General features: G+C 40.2%; 1 protein-coding gene across 6 annotated transcripts; it reads right to left on the reverse strand.

The window, feature by feature from the left end:
* Window positions 1-9: 9 nt before the first annotated feature.
* On the reverse strand, window positions 10-24,844 carry MARCHF7 (membrane associated ring-CH-type finger 7). Of its 6 annotated transcripts, none has more exons than XM_089519912.1 (11): window positions 24,764-24,844; window positions 14,537-14,699; window positions 13,635-13,793; window positions 12,457-12,631; window positions 11,042-11,206; window positions 8,172-9,270; window positions 6,103-6,272; window positions 5,519-5,628; window positions 4,118-4,231; window positions 3,331-3,379; window positions 10-881 (listed from the first exon to the last, which is right to left on the reverse strand). In XM_089519912.1, the coding sequence occupies exons 2-11, from the start codon at window positions 14,687-14,689 to the stop codon at window positions 823-825; spliced, it is 2,253 nt and encodes a 750-aa protein (XP_089376038.1). In that variant the 5' UTR covers window positions 14,690-14,699; window positions 24,764-24,844; the 3' UTR covers window positions 10-822. The 6 variants fall into 6 exon arrangements, with proteins under 6 accessions (XP_089376038.1, XP_089376044.1, XP_089376040.1 ...); XM_089519918.1 differs by lacking the exon at window positions 24,764-24,844 and adding an exon at window positions 24,569-24,636; XM_089519914.1 differs by lacking the exon at window positions 24,764-24,844 and adding an exon at window positions 24,569-24,634 and having other exon boundaries at window positions 10-878.
* Between the last annotated feature and the right edge of the window lie 1,183 nt (window positions 24,845-26,027).

Below are 26,027 nucleotides of genomic sequence, written 5' to 3' on the forward strand. Positions count from 1 at the left end.
GACAAGATGTATGCATTGCAACTTTTATTTAACAAACAGGTGACAACACTAGAAAATACAATGGTAACCAGTGCTTCAGCAGTGAATGTGGGTTCTAAAAAAGGTTCATTAAGATAAATAATTTGGTTAAGATTCTGAACCATAGGTTTTCTTCCTTTCAGGAATGCTGAAATGCCAATGTTTACAGCTGTAATTCCTTACTGGAACATCTACATAATAATGTTATCAAATATAATCCGCAGTTTTGAAATCAATACTTATAAAAGCCATCATTAACGCATATTAGTAGCCCCTTGCATGTTTATTGCTTTGAATTAACCAATCCAAGAAAAACTTAGAAACTGAACACTAACTTCACAGAACCCACTCATTCACTCATTCACCCTCTGTTATTAACACTGGAAGCAAAATGATGAAACTTCCCAAAGGTATTTTTAAACGAAAAGCTAACAGAGAATTATCCCTTCCTTGTGAATTGGACTTGAGAACACACTTAACATTACCATTTAGCCAGTAGAAGAGGAAAAACTTGAGAAGTGTTTCCCAGAACTTTTAACTGATTACTGTAAGAAGTTTATACAAAAGGAAATTTTCCTTACACATAAAAATCTGATATTTTAGAAGGCATACATGTCATAATTTCAAAGGAGGAACACACACTCTTGCAGACTGAATGTTCAAGTCTCTGAATACCAGTGTGCAACAGCAGATTTTTCAACTCAGCAATGCTTCAGAAATCTAATAGTATTCAGTATGTTTTACTAAGAAAATGTATATGGATGGTTTTTGTGTCTGTTGAGCATCCAGTCCTTGCTTTTGCAATTATGCAGTATCGAGTGTTCTCTCAACATCACCATCTTCAGAATCATCATCTGAGGCTGCTGGAAATAAAGGATACAATCAAAAACCTTTCTACAAGTCTGAGTTACATAATGTCATGTTTAATTTGAGTACGAACATAGGAGCCCATCACAAATTGAAAGCCAGTCACCAAAATTACCTCAATCATTACTGGAACTGAAAATGGAAGAGAACACCTATACACATTTATGCTAAAATGGAATGGGGAAGTTTGTAGGTTGTTTCAGCAAGTTATATGAAAAACATTGAGAAGGCCTTAAAGGTAAAACAGTGAGACAACAAATCACACATTCCTGGAAGGCTTTAAAGTAGCTCATCATTTAAAAAAATGCTAAATGTTAATGCAATGGTGTGTATGTTAGGTGCCTCCAAGACATTTTCCAGCTTATAGTAACCCTATCCTAGGGTTTTCTTGGCAAGATTTGTTCAGAGGAAGTTTGCCATTGCTTTCCCTTGAGGCTGAGAGCATGTGGCTTGCCTAAGGTCGCCCAGTGGGTTTCATGGCCAAACTGGGAATTACCTTGATCTCCAGAGTCATAATCCAGCACTCAAACTGCTGTGCCACACTGGCTCTCTAATGCAACGTTATGTTAACAGTTTTAATGTGAAGTACTCCACACAGTCTCTCAGAACTACTTCGGGGCAGTGCAAAAATGCCTATTCAACAAACTGACCTGAATTTCACCATTTGATTTACAACTGCTCAACTTTAATAACAATGAAGGGCCAGACTGGTATCAGTGTAGCAGAAGAAACTTTATGTGCAAATCTGCTTTGCTTTTGTTCAAATGTATTTACATGGAGGGCACATTAACAACATTAAAAGCCACCTCCAGTGCTTGCACAAGCCACCTAAGCTTTATTTCCCAGAAAGAGACATAATTAAATATACAGTTAGGATTAACACTTGAGACATCTCAATGTTAAAAAAATCAAAACACATTTTTAAAATGACAAGCCAGATGTTCTCTGTGTTTAAGCAGCCGAGGTTAAAGTTCCTTGAATAGGAAGATAAAAATCTATCCATGAAATGGAGTACAGTGAGCTCGCACCAAACGCCGGGAGAATGACGCGTGCACCAAACACAAGCCCCATTATATATAATGGGGCTCGAGCATACGTGCTTTTTGCATTATGCAGAGGGGGTCTGGAACGGATCCCCCGCGTAAGGCAAGGGCGCACTGTACAGCAATTAAATATATTTCATCATACATGCTTGAATAGTACAGATAGTTATATTTGTAGGAACAACAGACAAGGAAATAGTAATTAACAGAGGAAGGGACAAAGACTGGAAAATACTGGAAGAAGATTAAAAGAGGCTGAACAGTGTCCAGTTCTATAAGAAACAGCAGCAAGTAAGTGGGAAAGAGCAAAGTGGAGATAACTAAATCCTTCCAATACTCTTTTCTACTTTTCACAAAGACTAATACTTCCCTATAATTATGGGAGAGAAATTCTGCTTTGTGAACCAGTTCACATATTCCAGGTTCCTCATGTGTCACGTTTCATTCAGTTCCAGCAGAAGAAAAAGGAGCAGACAGCTTAGACTAGCTCAACATCAGCTGGTACCAAACAAGTGTTTGGATGCCTACTCACTGGGAAGGAAAAGTGGGGCATGAAACTAGGTATCTGCAATCAGGCCCCCAAGGGGAAGAAGGTATTCATGTCTGTAGTGTACCAAACATGCATGCTCACAGTCCTTTTTATTCACCTTGCTGTCCCACTAACAAAGGCCACCTTTATGACAGCAGAGTCAAGCAACTATGAAAATGGGACCCCTTGCAAATACTGATTTTTGTACTGTATCATCCTAGAAGCAAAAAAATATGCATTACAGGTGGGTGCTAATGAGTTAATACATATATATATTGCTCAAAAACGCAGAATAGCAAAGCCAGATGGCTTGTATAACACATAGCTGAACTAATGTCATTGGTCATACAGCAACTGCCCTTTCTTTAAATGGAATCCTTGCTAAACTTCTTGTCTGAAGGCAACTAAGAATTCTTGCTAGTACCTGGGAAGATTATTATTATCCTCTTAGAAAAAGACTGAAAGTCAACTAGACAAATTGTTAATGTTTATTTATAAGCTTAAAGGTGACAAGTAGAATCCCCAAAAAATAACTTCTATGATCCAGCTGGACTGGTCTGGCTTATGGACAAAATCCAGCCAAGATGAATCACTTCAGATTTTAGTGATTTCTAATGAATAGATGAGCAAGCATTTACTAGTGAATTTGTAAGATACTTATCTGTATAAATGCTAAACTAGATTCCTTCAGTATTCCTTTACTACAGTTTTACATAAAACAACTCACTCTCTTCAGCTTTATGAGGCCTGTCACTGCATAAAATCTGCAGCTCAACCCAATCAAGATCCTAATGCGATACATCTCAAGACAGATTTGTATTATTCCTTTATCTTTCAAATAAAACTAAAACTAAACAAAGGGAAACCACCTACTTTCAATATCATCCATGTGTGCCTGAAGAGTTCTTGCAAGATTAATAAACTAGAAGCAATCCAGAAAGAAGGCAGATATAAAGGTTGCAGATCACCATAAGACTTTAAATCATTAACATTCAGTTTATGCCTTTCAAGAATTTAAAACATTCTTAATTCTTCGTCTATATATGAATAGTCCCAACCTTGAAAGTTGAAAACCTGCAAATACACTTAATCACTTAATAATTGTGGAAACTACAACAGAGTCTACTCCAGTCATGGAAGTGGTGGTTAACTATGTTCCAACAAGTCACAAGTGGTACATGCAAAGCTGAGGTAGGGACATTTATCTGTTCGTTTTCTTTTATTTGAGTTGCACCCTTTATCACAGGAGCCTCAGATGGCTAACAACACACATTTCAAAATGTAGGAGAAATTTTAGGAGATGTATTAGCACATAGAACAAAATTTAACCTTGGCTGACATATAGGCAGGCTCAGTACTATTCCCTATAGTTTATGGAAATACATACAAATATTTTCAGATCTTAAAATAGAACTGTTTAGACTTTCTGGACTTGAACTGTTTGCAATGCCCAAATTTGTTCAAAAGGGTATCCCCATATCACACTAAACATGGTTAATGCTTTTTGGGAGTGTGAAAGACTAGAGCAGGTGGGGGAGGGAGGGGAAATGCCCACACAATCCTTTGATTCTGACCCAGTGCACATTTTGGGAGAACATAGAACACACTTTAATAAGTGTCACAATCTGCCTCTATCACATAAGAAGCACACACCACTTACCCGGACACGTGTGTTAGCCTCACTTGTAGTTCCCAGCATATCTGAAAAGCGCTGTTCACACAAGTGTAACAACACTACAAGGTAAAGCCCAGAACTGATAAATTCATAGTCTGCCTGGAGAGAGAGGGTATCATCAAGTCAAATATTAAGTTGCCTGAAAAGCACAACTGGTGCTATGTTACGCTATCCCAATAGTGCATGTATACACAGGAGTCTTACTCCTTAAACAATATCCATTGAAAATACAGAAGTTAGTACAGATGTGCTTTAAAAGAAATTATCTAGCCAAGACAAAACTCACTTCCCAATAAATTTCTCTCAATAAACTGGCTAGCTCTATGTTTAAATAGCCATCTTATGAAAAGTAAAGCTTGAGAGTAAGTTAAAAAGCAGCAAGTTTTTGAGGCTCCTGTTTGCTAAATAAAAAGAGTGATCTTGAGAAATACCCAAACCTCAAATACCAATAGTTTAAATATAAAGAAATAAGCACCAAGTATTAAAAAACAGAAACAAAATACATTACAATTAGATAAACTGATACTGAAAAATTAACACCCACATTTGTATAGCACTAAACTTGGGCAAAAAAAAGTGTTTCACTCATATCTTAGCAAATAAGACATGCAAGTCTTACACCTGAACCGTTAGTGTCAAGGACATTCCACTGAAGATAATAATGGTATCATCGGGTGGCCAGTTTCACAGGCCACCTCCAAGCAGTTGTATGCCTTTCATCCATTGTCCCCTACCATATTCACATCCTCATGTTATATACATTTTCTTTTGCAAGCCTGTGCCAGTAACAGGAGGTCAGGGTCAGCGTGGAAGAACAAGGTTAATATCTACGGCATCAGAAAAAGACAGTGCTGATGGATACTGATGCCACAGAATAAAGAGCAGGTCTCTTCTGAGTGACTAGGTATCTTCTTATCCATCTATGGAAACATATTGTCTATATTCTACTTGACAGCAGAACTTAGTTTTCACTCATTCAGTAATTACTCAAGCTTCCATCCCAATGTTCTCCTAGAGACCTCTTTAGAAACAAAAACGGTCACTACCAAAGGTAAAGAGGTTCCTTCTGCTTGAAAGACTTCCATAACCCCCAGGATATTTCTCTTAAAGAAATCTGCAAATGGGGTTAGACTGCCTATGTTCATTCTTTCTCCCACATTTAAACCATATTTAAACCATATCTCTTTCCAAACAGGAGGGCAAATTTAAACACACTACATTCTTTCTCACACTCATCACACACACACACAACATAAAGTGTGTTCTACACATGTACAGTATATATAACTCAAATTTGAACTGAACAGATATTTTCTTCAAGAAAACATGCTGTCCTGAGCCACAGCACTAAACTGACACTTACCAAATTAGCCAAAATATACTAACTTGTTCATTTGCATGTGCTCTATGAAGTTCATGGATATCAAAATTGTCAAGATTGAGATGTAGCTTCTCTTTACACAGCTCACAAGTTGTTACTGCTTCCAATGAAGAACCTCAAGAAATAAGAAAGTTCCATTTTTTTAAAATCTTGTAACAAAAACTTTCTTCAAAATCTAAGTCAGATTTTAACTATGTTAACTATAAAGAAATCCTCAAACAAAAATATCTTTGCATATTCTAGCGCGAGCTCGACAAAATTCCAAGTACAGACATCCATGATCAGATACCCTTAACTTTCACTTCTGAAACTTACATGCATCTTTTAAAATATCCACTGGAAATGTCACATTGCAATTCATATTTTTAAAATTATACTGTTAAAAATGCACATTTTGAGACCAATTGAGATAAAGGAGTTTGTAGCATAAGCTTTTAAAGACTCAGGTCCAAAATACACTGCAGAAATAACCCATTACACTAACAGAAGTTTCCACTTATTGGAGCCACTTCCACTTACTGAAGGGCAACTGAGAACTCATTCCATTCTCTTTCTCCTAAACTACTGTTCTAAAATCAAACAGCCTTACCTGAGTGAATCTTGGATCGTAGCCACTTTTTCATACACTCCTGGTGCACATACTGCAGACTTCCAGTGCATTTACATGGCTCTATTAAGAGGTTAGTAGGAGACGTAGATGACATCTGACAAATTCTACATAGGTCTCCATCCTCTTCTTCTGAGTCCTCTGAAAGGAGACTAAAGGCAAAAACAAATATTTGTTGTGCAGAACTGGAATAAGCCTTCCTGGTAATACTGATCAATCTAAAGTATGCAACTATAACATTTACAACCAATTAATATTTTAAGTAGTTAATGATGCTAAAAAGACATCTTTCATCTAGGGATACTATATCATTCTCAAGAACAGTGGCTTAAATCTAAAGAGGTGAGAGCCTGGGGGAAAAAATCAAGAAAAAAATGAGGACCCCACCCCCAAAAACCTTTTTTCCAGAAAAATGTATGGATTATGGAATGTTTTCTCTCAGAATAATGAACGAAACCTTTCAGAAAGGTGTTTACTGCCACAATATAATTTTTAAATTATGTAAGAGAAAAACTTATGTATGATTCTGAATGGTACCAGATCATTACAATTTCTGGTCTCCCTCTCTCAGTTCTTTGTATGGGAATTGAGTGTGCTTATGTCCACTGGGGGTTGGTTCCAGGACTCCTATGGTTACTAAAATCTGTGGATACTCAAGTCCCATTAAATACCATGGCATACTAAAATGGTGTCTTTTATATAAAATGGCAAATCAAGGTTTGCTTTTTGAAATTTTTCTTTTGAATATTTTCAAGTTGTGGATGGTTGAATCCATGGATTCAGGATCCATGGATACAGAGTGCCAACTGTTCTAATGTTGATGCTTTCCTCCATTTTTATTGGAGATTTTTTGCCTACTTCTCCAACTGGCAAAACTTTGTAGTTCAGGTATTTCTTAACAGTTCAATATGCTTTGCACTTGTATTCTTGATAAATTGCATTTTTACTCTTACTGAATATGATAATTTTTGCCAAACCAAGCAACGCACACAGTATTTTATTTACCTAAAGTAACAAAATGAGTTGTAATCTGTAAAGTAAGTAAGTAAGTAAGTAAGTAAGTAAAAGTTTATTTATATACCGCCTTTATAAGACCAAGGCGGTTTCCAACATACATACAACAATACAGCAATATAAAAACATCAAAACATAGCATTAAAAACCTTTTACAATAAAACAATAAGCACCACAATTCGTGCCAGCTTGACATGCTGACGAAGGGGGCGAGGAGAGAATATTTTAGGGGTCAGGGAGTCAGGGGTAAGCTTGCTCGAACAAGAATGTCTTTAACCCCTTCCTGAACTGGGTAAGGGAGGCGGCTGAGCGGAGCTCAAAGGGCAGCGCGTTCCAGAGGCTGGGGGCCGAGATGGAGAAGGCCCTCTTAGTGGTGGCAACTAATCTGGCCTCTGGAACCCTTAACAATTGCTGCCCAGTTGATCTGAGTGTGCGGGGCGGATTGTACGGGGAGAGGCGGTCCTCTAAGTACCCTGGGCCCAAGCCATTTAGGGCTTTATAGGTAACAACCAACACCTTGTATTGTGCCCGGAAGCGAATAGGCAGCCAATGGAGGTCTTTTAAGACTGGTGTTATATGGCTGGTTCTAGGGTGCTGATAATGCTTTTCTCCATTTTTATTTTAGAAAATGGGAAAACAGAATTTTTTCCCCCTATGGTTTCAACCGTTCTGAAAGTTTTACATTAAAACCCAGCTTTCTGTCCATGAATTGATAGATATTCATCTACATAGGATGGAGGTTTCCCGTCCCTGCCCCCCACCTTCCCTCCGCATCCTACTGAATTTTCCTCAGCACCCTACTTTACGCCCTAATGAATTTCTCTGAAGGTCTTGGCGATCACTGGGAACGTTTTAGGAGCTGCAACTGAAAGAACATTAATACAAATCACCACACTACAGGATCCAAGACAACATTTCTAAAGAAAAGATTTATTATTATTATTATTATTATTATTATTATTATTATTATTATTATTATTTATGGCATTATGGTTAAACTTAAACATTATATTAAAGTTACAGAAACGTCACTTTACCTCTCTTTAATTTTTTGAAGACGCTCAGGATCTCTTGAAGGAGGTATTTTTGACTTATCATTATCCTGCCCATCGGGCTGATTCCAGCCTGAGGGAATTATATCTACTGTTATCATAACATTGTCAGATAAGTTGTTTCCCAGTGTTGGGGGCACTGCAAACCGGAAGAGAGAACCAGGAAACATTCCTGATATTCCTGAATTTCTTCTACCATGCACTGATTCTGGCCCAGAGGCAACTGATGAAGCACCATTAGGTACTGCAGGTGTTGGTGGTCTTGCAGCAGGCCTTGTAGATTCACTTTGTGCTTCAAGAGCTGGCTCCCCACTGGACTCTCTTCTCCTAAAAATATGCGAAGATCTAGGAGGTGTTTCAGAGGTAGAGGTTCTTGCAGTTTCATCCCTTCCTTCTCTTCTTCTTCTGGAAAACAAAGGTGTACATCTGTTCCTGAGAGAAGATGATAACCAGGAACCTGCATTTCTATTTTCAGACTCCTGTCTGTAACTTTCAGCTTCTGAATCAGTACTTGGATTTGGTGCAACACCTGACAGGCCCCATCGTCGTCTAAGAAAACTAAATCCCTGAGAGACATCAGGAGTCTGAGCTTCTGTACCTTCAGAAACTGTAGCTGTGTTGGCAGCATTAGCCTGGGTCGAGGTCTGAGCTCTTGGAACAGCTGAATCTTCGGGTCTTGAAGTGAAAGAATCTTGGCTAGACCTTCTGGAGAAAAATGTGGAGGACATGCTAGAGGCTAAACGAGACAGTAACTGCCTTGTTGTGCGCCTTCCTTCAGTATCTGCAGGGGGCTCACTCAGTGACCTTTGGGAGGCCATGACTCTTTCAGAACTGCTTAAGGAACTGGTTCCACCTCGCATGGGACCATGGATGAACTCTGGCTGTATATTCCTTTCAGAAGATTCCAACTCTCTTGGAACATAGTTGGATCTTGAATTCCAGCTATGTTCTCTAGAGAGTAATGAGGACTGATGTTCAGAAGGCAACTGGCGGTTCATGGATGTGTTCAGCCTCAAAGAGCCCAGTGAGTTTTCTTTTGGTCTTGCACCCTGTGCATATGAAGAAGCAGATCTTTCCTGAAGATCTACCATAGAAACAATCACAAAAGAGCTATTAAGTCAGAGTCAACTATAACCTACTGTTAGATTAGCCCAATCTAACCAAACAAAAATTATTAACTCAGCCACAGAAGTGTATTTTCCACAATCCAATTTTATGAATATTTATTTAGGAAAAACGTAGAATGGGAGAAAGAAACTGCCTCATGCTCTACTAAGTTTCATGGCAGAGGAGAGACTGGACTTTGACTCCTCCTAGTGCCAGCTTGGTACTAACTACTACACCACAACAAAAATGAAAATACATTAGCATTTTTGTCAATGAGAATATTAAGTTCCCTACACAGCCCACGATCCTTATCAGTGGACTTGCCACCTGGGGATTTAACCATCTGCAGACAGCAAGCCCCTCTTTTGGTTAATGGTGCTGTGCGCACGCAACCATGCTAATAGATGCCACGCCACCATGACTTTTAATGGGACTTGAGCATGCATGGATTTTCGTATCTGCATGGGGTGTGTATGTGTCCAGAATGCCCCACAAATACAAATGTCTTTATGCTGTATATAAAGTTATTTCCATTAGAAGTATCCTTTCAACAAAGCACATGACTCAATAGTATAACTGCCATTTTAATTTTCAGTTGACAGCAATTGTAAGTAGAACTCATATATAAAGAAAGAAGCAGTTATTAAATTTCACTTTCACTTTTAAAGTTTCTTCACTTTTCCAAACATGATTAATTGAATCCAGAGATAGATGAACCAAATTCTGTCCATGCAACATTTTCCCACTTCCCTCCACCATCATTATATCAAAATTATAGTGACCAAGTCACTGCCTCTCCAGTTCCTTTTTTCTGCTCATACAGGAAAACATCTGGATCCAAGCCAATATTTAGAGCAAACAAGAAATACAACTCTAGTCAAATGTAAACTATAATGGCAGTTATGTAATACAAAACTAATCTTGCTTAATTTGTCAATACAATGTTAATCACAAAGATTTCAAAATGCCAGTGCAAATCTGGTTTCACTCAAGCTGAACTTTAAACACTGCTACAATAATCAGAAAAGTCAGTGACGCTTTCATTTCAATCTCATTTAAAAAAACAAATCTGAGTAACATTTTTGAAAAGCAGCCAAATTTTTAAAAACCTAATTGATCAGCTGTAGTTAATCTTTCTGCTTTCAAATCATAAATTTCCCCCAAATTACTGTGGTTAAGATAGCAATAATAAAATAATCCTACAAAAATTTCTACACAAAAAGTCTCTACTGTTGCCAGAGTCACTTTAGCATGGCTATCACAATTCATGCTATATGCCACTCACAGATGTAGCCATAGCCTTCTGGTAGAAATTCTGTGGCTCTAAAAAGTTTGGGCCCCACTAGAATCACTTTTGGGCTAATGGCTACTCATGCACTAATGGTCTGGATAACACATTATATTCCAAATAAATAAATAAACAAATAAAAGCTTTATTTTTACCCTGCCTCGCTGTCAAAAAGACAATCGATTCTTCCTACAGATGCACCTCTAGAGACACTGTACACTTTTCTTGCAAAAAAAAAAAAACACCAATAAGCATTTTTAAAAGGGGAAAGACCAAGGAGAATTGTTCTGCCAAGCATCAACCACCATAATTGATGACATTATCAACCACAGTACTTGTTAAGTGCATGTGACAAGAACAGTGGCTGTATCTAAGCAAGAGTCAGATGATCATCTGTGAACATTACAATGGAACCAAACATACATGCGCCCAAAAATTCTCAAAGTGTCAAAATACATACATGATGAAGATGGGAAATCAGCATTCCTGTGACTACAGTCCACCAGACTACTAACAGATCGGTCTGTTCTTTCTAGCTCTCTCCTTTCTCTCACAAGTTCAGTTCCTAATGATCCAAGTACCAAAGATGAAGATCTGGGGACTTCACTGTACCTCCATGGGGAATCTAAGATGTAAGTAAATCGGTTATGTCTTCCTGATTCCTTCCTGCACGCCTCAAACAATCAACACATATTCCTGTCTTCCTGAATGCACATCGTCCTATTCAGTTCACATTTCTCTCTTCTAAATATTATTATATTTCCGTGCAAAAAAGGGAAGAGGTTGGACATTTCATTTTGATCTTTTCGGCAAGTTACCACAATCTCATTATGTTTTTTCAGGTAACTTTCACTGTAATCCCAAATTTTTTTTAGTTTTGACTATACTAATTGGAGTGTGGTGGGCTCTCCTTCTTTGGATGTCTTTAAACAGAGGTTGGATGGCCATCTCTTGGAGATGCTTTGACTGTAATTTCCTGCATGGCAGGGGGTTGGATAGGATGGCCCTTGTGGTCTCTTCCAACTCTACAATTCTATGAATTTACTAACAGTTTTAAGAAACATTATTTCATGGTCCGCCAGAAAAACTCTTTACAGTGGTACCTCGGGATACGAAATACCCAGGTTACGAAATTTTCGGGATACGAAAAAATCCCATTGGAAAACATTGTTCCGGGTTACGAAAGTTTTTTCGGGTTACGAAAAAACTTTTGGTGCTTTTCGGCGCGATTTCACACGGAATCGCGGCTTTTCCCCATTAGCGCCTATGGGAATTCGGCTTGCGAAAGCCTTTCGGGTTACGAAATTGACAGCGGAACGAATTAATTTTGTAACCCGGGGCACCACTGTATAAGAAACTCCAGACTCGGAATTACAGTGTTACATATATTTAATTGTCCCATTATATATAATCCTTTCTGACACTATCTCCACTTGGTGACATGGACTTCAGTATATGAAAGCTTATGTCATAATAAATTTGTTAAGTTACATTCAGTGGGGACTATCCGCCAACTGAAGGTCTTGGATATAACAGAAGATTCCATTAGTGGAATGGTAAAGGTGAGGGCCCAAATTCCAGCAGGACCCATGGCAAGTAGTACAAACAGAGGAGACAATCAGCAAAAATTGAGACAACTGAAGGAAGTCTCACTAGGATCCAAGCCTCTTCCTTCAGTAAAGGGACAATACTGTAAACATTTTAAGGAGCCGTGTTATTCTCTGGGGTTTTTATATAATATTTTAATATATATTTTTATATAAAAGCATGGTACAGATTAGCAAGAAGCAGATTTTACAGCAAGATAAAGTCAAATTTTGTAGCTTTTAACATATAAATATAAATTCTATTATTATTTATTATTATATAACTTACCTGAAACAGTATTTAAGCCGTTGCTTCTCACACTAGAGGTAGATGTATAAGAAAGTTTAGGTCTCTTAGAATCAGTATCCTGTGGCTGGTTATGCAGTCTTGAAGAATATGCTCCCTGAGTTCTTTCAGAGTCACCAAACCAAGAAGATGTAAGAGGCGAAGATGATGATGTAGACTACAAGCAATGTTTTGAAATGGTTAATTGTTTTTTTCTGCAAAGAGTTGGATCTACAACATGTCACTGAACCTGATCTACACAAGCAAGGTAGCAGGAAATCAAATCAAACATTAGTGAAAAGTTTTGGGTTAGACAAGAAAGAAAGCTTGCATATAAATGAAGTTAATTTAAGAAGAACATGTGTACCTTTAGATCAGGGCAGAACCTCCAGTTTACAGACATTTCTCATCCAAGGCATAGATGTTCCTAGGTATAAGCCCTGCCCCTCTCAGGGAGAAGGGCCTCTTCTATCTCTGATCAATGACTGGAAATGAATGGAATTGCTGCTATTTGACTCTCCTAACAGTGAGTAGCACTAAGCAATCCCTACTGTTAGTTCAGTCCGGTAATCAGAAATAGCAGTAATTCCCTTCTCTTGCAAAGCCAGCTTCTCTTAGCCAATACTTGCAGGTATCAGCTTAGTCTTGCAAGTCAGTACATTTAAGCACTATTTTCCATTTCTCTCCATATTTTTAAAAGATGGAAGTAGGCTTCTGTAAAGGCTATATAGGTGCATATGCTGAAGGATGTTCTCTAGAGACTTAAAGGAGGATAAAATACCACCATAAAACATCTAACAGCATTTAAAAATAACTCCTCCAGACACTGGGAAAGACACTATCTGTCATTTTGAAACTACAGTAAACTGATTGTTGGCCTCTCAATTTGGGGGGAAGCAGGTGTGGGAACGTTTGGTGGCTATATACAAGTTCACACTTTGTCCACGTCTACTCCACTGTAATTCCGACACATCTCAACTGCCTAAAATTAAGATACATTTTTATAACTTCCAGTGGTAACACCATACAACTAAAGTACTGATGCTGTTTCCATGTTTTGTGAGATTCCCCCCCCCCCCAAAAAAAAAAAAAGAAATTAATCAGCTAGGCATTAACCAGCTTTTCCTGGTGTGGAGAATATTTAAAGAGAACCTCTGAGAGGAAAATTAAAGGTCTCTTACCAATCTGTTTCTGCTTCCCAAAAATCTTCCAGACCATGGACGATCAAATGTTCCTGAGTAGCGAGCTGGAGATGAAGTTGGAAGCTTCCATGGGCTTTCATATGCTTCTCTTTCTCCAACTGCCCAGTCTCTACTGGAACTATGCAGCTGGCTAGATTCCTACAAAGCAGTATTGTTATCTTCGTCAATTCTGTTCCAGTTATCATATCTCATAGTTAATAAGCATTTTCAGATATTAATCAACAGCATTAGATTATTTAAGAGGTTTATACTGTTGGACAATTATTCATATCTTACTGGGATGCTCTTGCTTTTAGCCAGGACCTATCTAAAATGTGATTTTTGTCTACCAAAATATATCCGTTCACATGAACTAAAATGGGCACAGCCAGATCATGTGTCGTAACAGGAGATAAGATTAGACCCTAGAAAGAATTCTTCTTCAGTTTAACTATTTTCCAAGTAGAATGTAGCACCACTACAGTTCCTGCTCCAGAGACGAAAAAGATCAAAACATATGGATCACTATCAAAAGTTGTAATAAATATGACCAAAAACACAGGAACTAAATGACATTCCATAAATTACAAAGAAGCCAACATGCACTGAACTCTTCCTAAAACTATAACAATATAAATATAATGTGTGTTCCATATGTGCTGGCCTTTATGGTGTAAGTTGTGATATTCCATTCAGTTCTATTTTGTGGAACTTTTTCTCTTTTTTATTTTTATGGAAATACATTTCATTATAGTTTGCACTGTTTGAACTGTTAGTCAAACCAAAGTTGGTGCAAATTAGGTATCTTTTATATAAGCGAGTTTACACTGTCACTCTGAGACGCCATGAACACAACAACTGAGTAAGACTGAATCATGTTCTGTCATCAAAAGAATGTTTACCTGGCATCTAGACTCTGATCTCAATGGAGACTCTCTTGTACGATACGAGTCGGTTAAACTAGTTCCTCCACTTCCAGCTCCTGTCCTAGCACTTCGAGAGCTGGATGTCTGAACAGATACTCGTCGTGGAATTCTTGACGGCTTTGAGTCCATTTTCTGTATACTGTGAAATAAATATTCAGGTTTCTCAATTGGATAATGGAGTCTGTACTTTAGAATAATATACCAGTGAAGGTTATGAATTAATTGGTTATATGGCTTACAACTATAAACTCTACTTTAGTGCTTATATAGCAGCCTGACTACCAATATATTAAAGTTAAATCAAAGTTGCAAAACAGGACCATATCAGTTAAGACGTAGACTTTAGACAAGGCCTTTCAAGCCCTTCCAACTCTGAGATTCTATGAGATAAAAATAAAGAAATGATGATTAGGTTTATTTAATAATGAGTGTGGCACTGCCTTCTTATAGTTTTCACAAAACAGTACACATAAAACTCTAAACAGTCCAATAATGTTGTCTGGCAACCTGTAAAAATATAGTGTTCAACACACTAAAATTTCATATAAGCAGCACAGAAGGAAGTGAGCCATAAAATCATCCATGGTGGCCAAAATTATGTATGTGCAAATCGAGACAGGGGTGGCAATAGTGATTTTAGCCAAAGAAATGTTTTAGGCAGTTATCAGCTGGAATGGTTCCAAGCTACCATGACTCTAGCTTGACGCATAACTCCACTACTGATTAGACAAGTTGAGTTCATGCATGTGTGCTGAAAACTGTTCCTACCACTGGAGCAAGAAATTCTGTATATATCACAACATAGGATATCAAGGTATAGCTAAAATACACAAGACAGCATTAACCGAAAATAAAACCAAGGTGCCTGAAGGGCAGAGAACCTCTGGCCCAATGTGTTTCTGAAACATAAACTAGGGAAGAGCAAAAAGGCCACACATCTTGACAGAAACCACTGAAAGCCATATGAATACTGTTTAGGTATAATAACTATTCTGTAAGAAGATCACTACCATCCTGTGTATCTGTACACAAACAAGTAACCTAAGCCTGTATCACAGAATCAAGACATTTCCTCCTGTCAGTAAAGAAAATAATCAGCCAAGTGGAATTCTAGTTTATTTCAACAGAGAACACACCTAACTCAGCAGTTAACATGCTAACATACATGCAACAAAAAATCTCCTCAAAATGTTTATGCAAGCCTATTGTCTTAATCTGTGGTCTTCTGCATATACCTAGTTATTACTATACATACAGACTCCACTGAAAGAGAATTTCAAGTAGTCAACAGAGCATACTGTGTGGCAACCTATGTTCATAAGGCCTTGCTTAAACTGGGCCAGCATCCACTAAATAATGAAACATTAGCATGGCAGTGCAACACCCACTCAAAACAAGAACCTCTGGCATACTTCATGCATACATGCAAGGCAACTTATCAAGATGCCAGCAAGCGCAATGCTGCACATACATCCTTCTTGTTCACCAGAAATATTGCATCAGTTTTCTCTAAAATGGTTACTAACTGCCTAGGCTGTCTTTTCAACATTTAAAGGGAAATATTGCCTTTATGTTTCTAGCATCCTTCCCCTTGATTTCTCAAAACCATAACTGTTTGCTCCATCATTACACATATGTGCACATACACATACAGGCTCTTCTGGTTTGAAAACATTCACATTCCTTCCTTTTTCTAGCATCAGTGTCTTCCTCATTCTGGCTCTTTGGTTATAATAATAATCTATATCTAGATTACCTTTTTACTGTAAAGTTTAAGGCACTTTGAGGAAGTTTTGTGAAATCAGATTTTTTCATCATAGAGAAAGATCATGTTAATGTGCTCCGTTCCCACACCATTACTGCTTCCCTCTGCCACATTGTGGCAGGTGCGTGGGAATTTTGTTATCCCACCACCTCACAATTATTTCCTTCTTTGTGACTCAACTCGCCTGTGGGTTTTTAGAGGTCAGTAGCGTGGATGGATGTTAAATCACAGGCCAAGTGGATAGTTAAACAAGAATAAAAGTTTATTTTAACACAGAATAGGCAAAGGTAAATTTGACATGAAGTTGGTACTATGTCTTCTTTTGTTGCATATACAGTCCGTCCTCGCCTTACGCGGGGGATTCGTTCCGGATCCCTCCGCGTAAGGCGAATTCCGCCTATGCTCGAGCCCCATTGGAAACAATGGGGCTCGTGCGCAGTGGCGCAGGCGCACGCAGGGCGCAACGGACACACGTGCCCATTCAAATGAATGGGACGCGCCGCCCCTTCCACCCCGCGGCTTGAGCGCGTATGCTCAAGGCCGCGTATGGCGCGGGCGCACTGTATACAAGTCTGGTTTTAACCCTCTAATAATAACTCAGCCACACAGGCTATACTATCCCTCAAGAAATTATGTAACCCAAATCCCTCTCTCTCTGAGTCTGGCTACACTGAGTCTGTCTTCTCTAGACTCTCCAGAACTAATATGGTCCCTCTCTAGACCTAACAGACCCTTCCTTGGTCTAGTATCCAAATACTTTTCCCTCATTCTCTAATCCTAACTATCTTCCCCACTGAACTCCAACTTCATCCCTCAGGATTCCAAACCCTAACTGACCCAACTCAACTGCCAAGTGGAATCTTTAAACTCCTCAGCCAGCACCTGATTGGCTTAGGGTCTCTGGCTTCTGATTGGCTGATTTGTAAGTCAGTTCGTCACAGAGGGAATGGCTTGATCCCTATTGGTTAGTCAAACAAGAGCAGACCAACTGAATCAACTGTTGAATGGCTAGTCAACCCACAGGTTAACACTATGACTCAAAGGATCTATCAACAGATTTCAGGACAACGGCTAATCCAGGTCAGATGTAGCTGGAGGTAGCATAACATCTTGTTAGAAGGCATTTATTATGTGCACTTCTCAGACTGCCTACAAACTGTATATTTTTAACAATCACAAGAATTGTGTTAGAGACATAGGCATGCACAAGTGTCCCTTACTTATGTGGATGTCCTTTTTCAGGCACTGCAGGGGTTAGCATTCCCTTCTTCCCTCTGTAGCACCCAAAGCCCCGATTTACTGTAAAGCACCTGAAGCCCCCCTGCCATGACCATTCCATGTTTCAAAGTGGGCAAGAAGAATCAGAGAACCATCTGGATACATCCCCATAGCCAAAAACAAAATGGTAATACAATGGGCCCTTGCTATCCACTGGGGTTTGGCTCCAGCAACCCTGGTGTATACCAAAATCCATGGATGTTCCAGTCCTGTTAAATACAATGCACATAAAAATAAAATGAGAAAATCATGTTTTGCTTTTTGGAATTCAGTCGTTCCTCCTTTTTTATGGGGATCCGTTCCAGACCCCCTTGTGATCATGGCGTTTTGCTTATATTCAAGCCCCATTGGCTTGGGCATGGCCCCCATTCTTTCCCCCCCATTCGTCCCTTGTGCATAAGCAATGAATGCAAGTCCGATGACCACAAGAAGGGAGAGATGACTATATTGTTGGTGTGTGCCTTCAAGTCATTTCTGAGTTATGGCAGTCTTATCAAGGGGTTTTCTTGGCAAGATTTATTCAGAGGAGGTTTGCCATTGCCTTCTCCTAAGGCTGAGAGCCTGTGATTTGTCCAAGGTCGCCCAGTGGGTTTCACAGCCAAGCTATCTAAAACATTTTCAAATCATGTATAACTGAATCTGTGGATAAGGAATCCATGGATATGGAGGGCTGATTGTATCAGTGTCGAGATCCACCAGGGTCCTCCAGGGGTCTCAGCACCACTGTAATCATTGTGTGCCTGGCTCTAAGGATGTACTGAGATGCTTCTCCAATCCTGCCTGCTTCTTCAAAAACACAGACTGGCCATGCAGGGCAGCTTCAAAGGCTTTACAGTACGGTAGTTCAGTGTAGCATAGGTCAGTGTATGGATATTTATGCTTCACTGAAGGAATGCTGGATATGTGGCTTTTATTTTAATTTTTTTGCCTTTTGTAAAACAGCTTGAATCCCAATCTTAGATTTTGTTATTACCGTCACCATCAACAACTGTATATATATCCTGTTTTTTCTCCAGGACTAGGACTCAAGCCCCCCACTCAGCCATTATATTTTAACTGGCATAGTTCATAATTTCCATTTAGTGCTACCATTAAAAATAAACTTTCCATGCCTCTGGAATCTGTTATTGTTCATGCCATATTAATGGTATCCTACACACTAGGTAAGTCAGTGACTCACTTGAGGAGTATTTAGTGTAACATCTATTCATTTCTTTAAGGTTAAAAGCAAACTATTTTTGATATAACTCATTTTTTTCAATAACTGGTAGATAAAATATAGTGCTTTTCTGAATGGAATCCATTTTGTTACCATGGCTAACAGGCACTGATAAGTCTTTCCCCCATGAAGTTTCACTGTTTTAAAAGCCAGAAGCCCAAATCTTAGTACCTATCTCTAAAGGCCAGTATTTGTTTCCCTCCATTATTAAAACTTTCCATTTATTCCTATTTCTGCTTCCTTTTCTACAAAAAAAGAAAAGAAAGAAAGAAAAAAAACTGTTTTATCAATCTGTATTCTTGACCCATAATTGCAGAAGTTGTCATAATACATCACGGCAATTAAAATTTCAACAGACTACACCATGGCTTGCTGTGACATATAAATTCAGTTCTGTCTTCATAGAAGTATGGAAATCCTTCACTTCATTGAATAACAGTGGAGGAAATATTAGCCTTTTGAATAGTACATGAGTAAAAAAGGGTATTGACAGAAGTTATCTCAGTTATGAGAACATATAATGGTGACATTTGTACTAGCAATTGTACTTATCCTGCATAAAAAGGGGAAATTAGAAATAAACTGCCAATTCAGGCAGCATGTCTATACATGAGAAACTCAGCTACCCAAATGATCAAGGCTATGTTTTCTGGGGGGGGGGGGGAGAGGGGGATCAAAATTAACTGAGAAAGGAACTGAAGATAAAGTTGAGTTTGTGGTGCTTCATTTCCATGCAGCTGTGAATCAGCACACTTCAATAGTAAACAAGGTGTGACATCAGCACATTAATGTGTAAGTTTTGGAGTGCTGCCAACTTGATATGGGTGAGAGGCATTGAGAGGCATCATTCAGGCCGATGAGAATAAAAAATTCCCCATCCAAACTTCCTAGTCCGAAGTACTTTGCACCCCTATCTACCAGTAGACTCTTGGTCTGATAGTAATCCCCTCTGGAATAAAAATGGCTCAGAAGCAACAGTTTTAAAGAGAAGAGTTATTAGCTTCCTTATTCTCCACATCCTTCTTATAATTCAACATATACAAGCTCAGTTGTGATTCCATAATGTTTGGACTGGCCCTAGCCAAGACAAAAATGAGGAAAAAGAAAACTTGCATCACTAATCTAAATAATACACAATTGGTCCTCCACATACATGGGACTAGCGAAGCAGGACCACCAGAAAAGTCAAAAAATTGCAAATATTTCTAGGCTCCTCAAATCTCAGTCTATATTCCTATCTCTATGGGCTAAGGAACTGGAGCAAAGTGTTGCTTCCATCCTGCTGTTGCATGGCAGGCCCAGCCTTATAGTGCTGGATATGGCTGGAAAGAAGTAAAGCAGCTGTGGAGGAGTGACCAGCGCCAGGTGAGGATCCAGAGATGGAAGGGGAAAATGGATACTCTGTGTTATTTTATGCATTTATGGCTTACTAAACCTTTAAAAGTTTTCTGTACATTTTCTCATTTATGCACATCATCTGCGCTTTTCCACAGTAGGCTGCAAAACTCCTCCCAAAATTCCAATTTAATTATTGATGGCAAACTCCTGAATAATCCAATTCATGAAAGTTAAACCCTTGAAAGTTGAGGTTCGATTGGACCATATACCCAGCTAACAAGGCCAGTCCTCTTCACACTGGAAGGAAAACAGGATGGAAAGAAGTTGATACAACACACGGCAAAGTGAAGTAGAAGTTTATCCACGAGAGTGGTATAAGCCAAGGGTGAGGAAAATGAACATGCAAATTTCCTTTGAACAAACCTTGCCAAGAAAACCCCATGATAGGTTTGTGTTAGGGTCACTATAAGCTGAAAATGACTTGAAGGCACACAACAACAACAACAAAGCCTTTTGACTAGTGAACCACCCAAATTAAGAACCCAGTTTTACTGATACAGATCCTATCATGCTGCTCCATGCTGTTCTAAGCCATCTCAGGAGCCTGTGAGCTTTGAAAAGGCAATAATCAGTTCTTAAGAGCATCAGTCTGCTCTGTTGGGGAGAAGAGAATTCATTAACTGTCCATCTCAGCAAGGGGAAAACTGATACTTTAACAGCCCTTCTCTTCAGTGAGCCTGCAATAATCATCTTGCAGTTGCAGAAACACACAACAATTAATCCACCAGGACATATTTCTTGATTCTCTTTCCTTATCCTCTAAATTTTAAAGCATCATGCCTAACGATGAGATCTGGATGAGTCTGAAAGCTTGCACCACTTATGAGTCACTTCTATAACATGTTACTGATCCTAACACAAGCCATTAACTGTCTCTTAATTCATGCTTTCCTAGCAGCTGCTCCAAGGAATCTCACAACATAGTTGGGCACAAGTTTAGTTGAACTAAGATAATGAAAACACTTCAGATAAGCCACTGCAGCTATTTTTGGGAAACATCAGGAATGGAAGTCAGATAGTCCTCCAGATATTGTTGGTCTGCAACTCAAACCATTTCTCACCACATACTATGCTATGCTATTCTTGTATTCCAACAACATCTGGAAGATAGCATGATTCCCAACTCGGTGGTTCCATATAATGGTACCTACTGTTCCCTTGGCAAATCCTTATATCCATTTTTCACAAAGACAGCTAATTTTTAATACAGAGCAGACCTTGAAAGTATTGCAAATTTTAAAACCATCCATTTACCAGCAAAACATCCACTTTAAATTCTCAAGGATTGGGGAGGGGGAGCTATTCTATATCATATTCAGCCATTTTTCAGGATGAGCAGCAAAACTTAAAACATTTCCAGAGCCATCTCAAAAATGATCTAGACATTATGGATTGTATAAAGAAGCAGAGTTCATGAGTGCTACATGATGCAATTATATTAAACACAGAATCCAGTGTTTCTATCGTGGGGGTGCGTTCACTTAGCTGAGTCCCATTCAGAAACTCCTGCTGATGGAAAGGGAGAGAAGTGATTGCTAATCTCTCCTTTCCACTGTAGGCCACAGTGTCACTTCTCCTACTGTTCCAGAAGATCCCTCCAACAATCTGGAGCAGATGACTGGAGAGGAGAGAAAGAGAAGGCTTCAAGGGCAGAAGGGAACTGGCAAAGATCACGTTCTGCTCCCTCATTTTCAGCCAGGAGAAAAGCTTTACTGGGTAGAAAGTGTCTCAGTGATTTAAGTAGTTCCATGTCTGCAAGAGACTTTTCTGAACTCATTTATAGCCAACTTTACACATATTCATAAATCACTTGGTTAGTAGTGACTAAGGGGCAGCTTGAAGCTGCCCCCCGAAAAAGCTGAGTTGGGGCTGCAGCAACTGCACGCTATGGCCCCAATCTGCCTTTTTGCCAGCCAAAAAAGAAGTGGCAAATAGCTGCTCTTTTTTGCACCAGCAAAAAGTTGGCTTTTCCACCCCGCTGCAAATGGAAGCCAGCTTTCAGGCGCTCCAGCAGCATGCGGCATGTAAACGCCGCACAGCAGGAGCACCTGGAAGCCGGCCCACATGTTGGCAGCCGGGCAGCATGAAGGCGGCTTCTGAGCATGCGTTATCAAAACGCTGAGCTCTGAAGCTGCCCAGATGACAGCGCAAAGGCGCCGTCTGTTTTGCCCCTAACTTGTCTTAAAGTGATATAGATGCATGCATTACAGTCTGGTGGGGGGTTTGATTTTACCACGTGATTTCTTAAAAGTCCTGGTTAAGGACTTTTTAGTCAGTTTCTCCCCTTACAAGAACACAGTCAATCAGTGCAGGTGCAAAATTCAAATTAGGCCAACGGTGACACAAGAGAAAAGGCAAAAGGACAAAGTGGAACCAGGAACTTCTCTATTTTTTGCTGCATCAAGAAGGTTGCCATTAGCTTATGACAAAAATGAAGCAGTTCCAGAATGTGTGTCAAGCTGCCCCTTAGGATACAGCACAATTGAGGAGGATGAAGACAGCTATATAAAGAATAGCTGATTAAGTCAGACTTTGCCCTAGAACATGTACTTGACACAAATCATAAACATTCTCCAGAGCTTACCAAAGGTACAACGTATTGATATTTGGCTCAACTCATCTTACTTTGTGGGCCTCCCTATCTCCAAGATTAACCCAGCTCATGGGGATACTGAAGCACAATCCAGTATGACACCATTTTAACTGACACGGCTCAAAGCTATGGAATTATGGGTATAGTAGTTCTGAGAGAGACTTAGCCTTCTCTGTCAGAGATCTGGTGCCACAACAAACTACAATTCCCAGGATTCCATAGCAATGAGCATCCCAAGATTGCACAAAACTGAGCCATGGCAGTTAGAGTGATGTAAAACTGAATTATTTCTGCAGCTTGAGAGCAAGAAGCTGGAAGCATAAGCTTTCATAAACCTGAGCCAAATTTCTCAAGTGCATGAGGAATACAGTAACACCTCCCAATCTGTGGGGGATCTGTTCTGGACCCCACCCTGCGAAAGTGGCAGCTTGAAAATAGTGGCACTGGTGCCTGAGACACATGGGCAGGGCCACGCACCGCCCTTTTCTCCCTCCCCACTTGTCCCTCCAGTGAAGAGCGAAACCGCAGACTCTAAGCCCACGAAAAGGGAAGGACAAGTGTAGAGGGAAGGGAAGTTCATGCTCCTAGCTTCATTCTTTCTCACAGCTAGTCTCCAAGGTGTTTCAAGATCCCTTGGCACACCGACTCCTCAGACTAATATGATTACGCCTTTGAATTCCACCTCAGTGTTCTCACGCAAGAAAACATTGGAAATGCCACTTGTACATTCCTTGGAGGAAGAAGAACAAACATAATTACACAAAAAGATGCAAATATGATAATAAGGAGGCCCTTTTTCCTAACCCCCCCAATCTCCCAAAATGTTCTAGCTCCATGGCAGTAAGCAGAAGAGACACAGCCATGGTCTGTCTCCCTGGTTGAGTCTATCCACCTGGTATGCAGGCTTCCTCTCTTTCTGCTGCCTAGCATTAATGCCTTTTGTAATGAGTCAAGGCTTCTGGTGATGTGGCCATGGCCTGAGCCTAAAGCCTTATACAAATAAAGCTTAATAATATTAATAACACTAAGTAGAGGACAGGGGGTCTTGGAGGTGCCCCAGTCGGGGGATCTCTCATTGGGTCAAGTGTGACTTGAGGCTAACTAACAATAACAACAACCCTCGATGGCAGGGCTGAGCACACACAAAGTGTATGTGAAAGACACAGAGAGAAAGAGAAAGAGAAAACAAAAAGGAGAGAGAAAAGGAAAAACAGAAGGAAAAAATAGAGAAAAAGATAGAAAGAAAAATGAGAAGAGAAAGATTGAGAGAGAGAGGAGAGAAAAGAGAGAAAGAAAACAAGGGAAAGAACGATTAAGAGAGAGAAGAGAGAAAGGAAAAGAAAAAGGAGAGAGAGAGAGAGAAAGAAGAGGAGAGAAAATAGAGAGTAAAAGAGCAAAGAAAAAGGAGAGAAAGAAAAAGATTTAAAAACTAGAGGAAAGAGAAAATAGAGGGGGAAAGAAAGAAAGAAAGAAAGCAAAAGAGAGAGGATGAGAAAAGGGGGAGAGAGAAGAGAGAGAGAAAGGAAAAGGAAATAGGGAGGAAAATAAAGAAAAGGAGAGTGACTCGGTCTGGAGAGAGAGAGAGAGAGAGAGAGAGAGAGAGAGAGACTCGCACAAAATGGAGACCGACCGGGGCTTCGGAAGGGTGTCACTCTGCCCCCCCCCAGAAAACCCAAGCGACGGAGCCCCCCGCGCCCTCCTCAAGGCCGCCCCTCCCTCCCTCCCTCCCTCCCCAGAGCAGCCCAGAGGCACCACCTGCAGGGCCGCCAGCCACAGCCGTCGCCACCGCCGCTCCCTCCTCCTCCTCCTCCTCCTCCTCCTCCTCCAGCTGCACAATGGCGGCAGGGACGGGAGCCTCCCCAGCGCCGCCTGCCAATCACCGCCCAGATCGCTGGCCCGCACGCGCAGGTGCCACTTCTCGCGAGAGCCCCTCCTTCCTCTCGGCCTTACCTTAGGTCTGTGAGGTCGACGTGCCAAAAGAAAGAGAAGGGAAAAAAATCCCGCAAGCCCAGAGGCTGCCGGGAAAGCGGAAGGCGCGTCGGCCCCTGCGGCCCCAGTTCCTGCTCTGGCCGTTCGCGCTTCTGACGCACGCGAGGGCGCGTCACTGGCCGCCGTGACGTCATCGGCTCATATCTGGCCGTTGGAAAGGGAAAAGGGAGGGGGAAAGTTGGGACAGTGACAAGAGCGCCACCTTCAGGAGGCCAGGAGCCAGTACAACGTGTCACCTTCCCCCAGGCTGCACCCGCACTGCAGGAATAATGCAGTTTGACACCGCTTTGACTGCCCTGGCTCCATGCTAGGGAATTCAGGGATTTGTATCAGAGCTACCTCTGACAGAGAAGGAGGTTGAATGCCTCATTAAGCATAGCATTGAGCCACAACAGTTAAAGCAGAGTCAGACTGCATTAATGTTGTAGTGCAGCAGATGCAGCCTTGTTCAAGAAGAACTTGATTTCATTAGTGTTTTGTCCAACAACAACAAATAAATGCCACCTTTTCTGCCTTGTCTCTCGCTTTCCATGAACAAAACATTATTATTATTATTATTATTATTATTATTATTATTATGTTGGATTCCTAGGTCCACTTCTTAAGGGCAAAATGTGGATGCTTTGTTGTTGTTCTCCAGATTGTTTCCCACTTAATGGCAGCCCTAAGGCAACTCTATCATGGGGTTTTCTAGTCAGGTTTCTTCAGAAGGGGTTTGCCACTGCTTTCCCCTGAGGCTGAGAGAGTGTGACTTGCTAAGGGTCATCCAGTCGGTTTCCGTGGCTAAAACGGATTTGAACTCTTGGTCCAATCCACACTGCAGAAATAACCTAGTACTGTAGTCTGAGACTGCTTTAAGTATCCTGGCTCAACGCTAGGGAACTCTGAGAACTGTAGTTTTGTGAGACACTGTCTCTGTCCAGTGAATGGTTTGTTGCTGGAGCATTCCTGGATCTTCACATGATAAGTGGATGAGTGTAACGCCGTCTGAAAATCTTCAGCACAATTGTGCAATTATGCCAGGAGTAGGCCTTTTACTCCTGGCTCCCCCCCCCCCCCCAAATACACAACCTCTAATAAGTTCCAATCTAAAGAAAGAAGTTGGCAGCATGAGTCTACTAACTCCTCAGGTGCATTTAGTGTACAGTAGCAGCACTTCACTTATTAAACTCAATCTTTAATTAATTTAAATCTTTTGAATCTGTTTTTGTAGCATTACTCGATG

This window comes from Sceloporus occidentalis, unplaced genomic scaffold (assembly GCF_023333645.1).
Source record: "Sceloporus occidentalis isolate IW3139 unplaced genomic scaffold, rSceOcc1.0.p SCAF_4, whole genome shotgun sequence".
Classification (NCBI taxonomy): Eukaryota; Metazoa; Chordata; class Lepidosauria; order Squamata; family Phrynosomatidae; genus Sceloporus; species Sceloporus occidentalis.

Excerpts from the sequence above, each read along its gene's own strand:
- MARCHF7 (XM_089519912.1), bottom strand. The coding sequence starts at position 14,689 with ATGGACTCAAAGCCGTCAAGAATTCCACGACGAGTATCTGTTCAGACA. Across the intron at positions 12,632-13,634 it reads TGGGAAGCAGAAACAGATTG|TCTACATCATCATCTTCGCC; the intron begins GTAAGAGACCTT and ends CATTGCTTGTAG. Across the intron at positions 6,273-8,171 it reads CTTCAAAAAATTAAAGAGAG|TCTCCTTTCAGAGGACTCAG; the intron begins GTAAAGTGACGT and ends TTTTGCCTTTAG.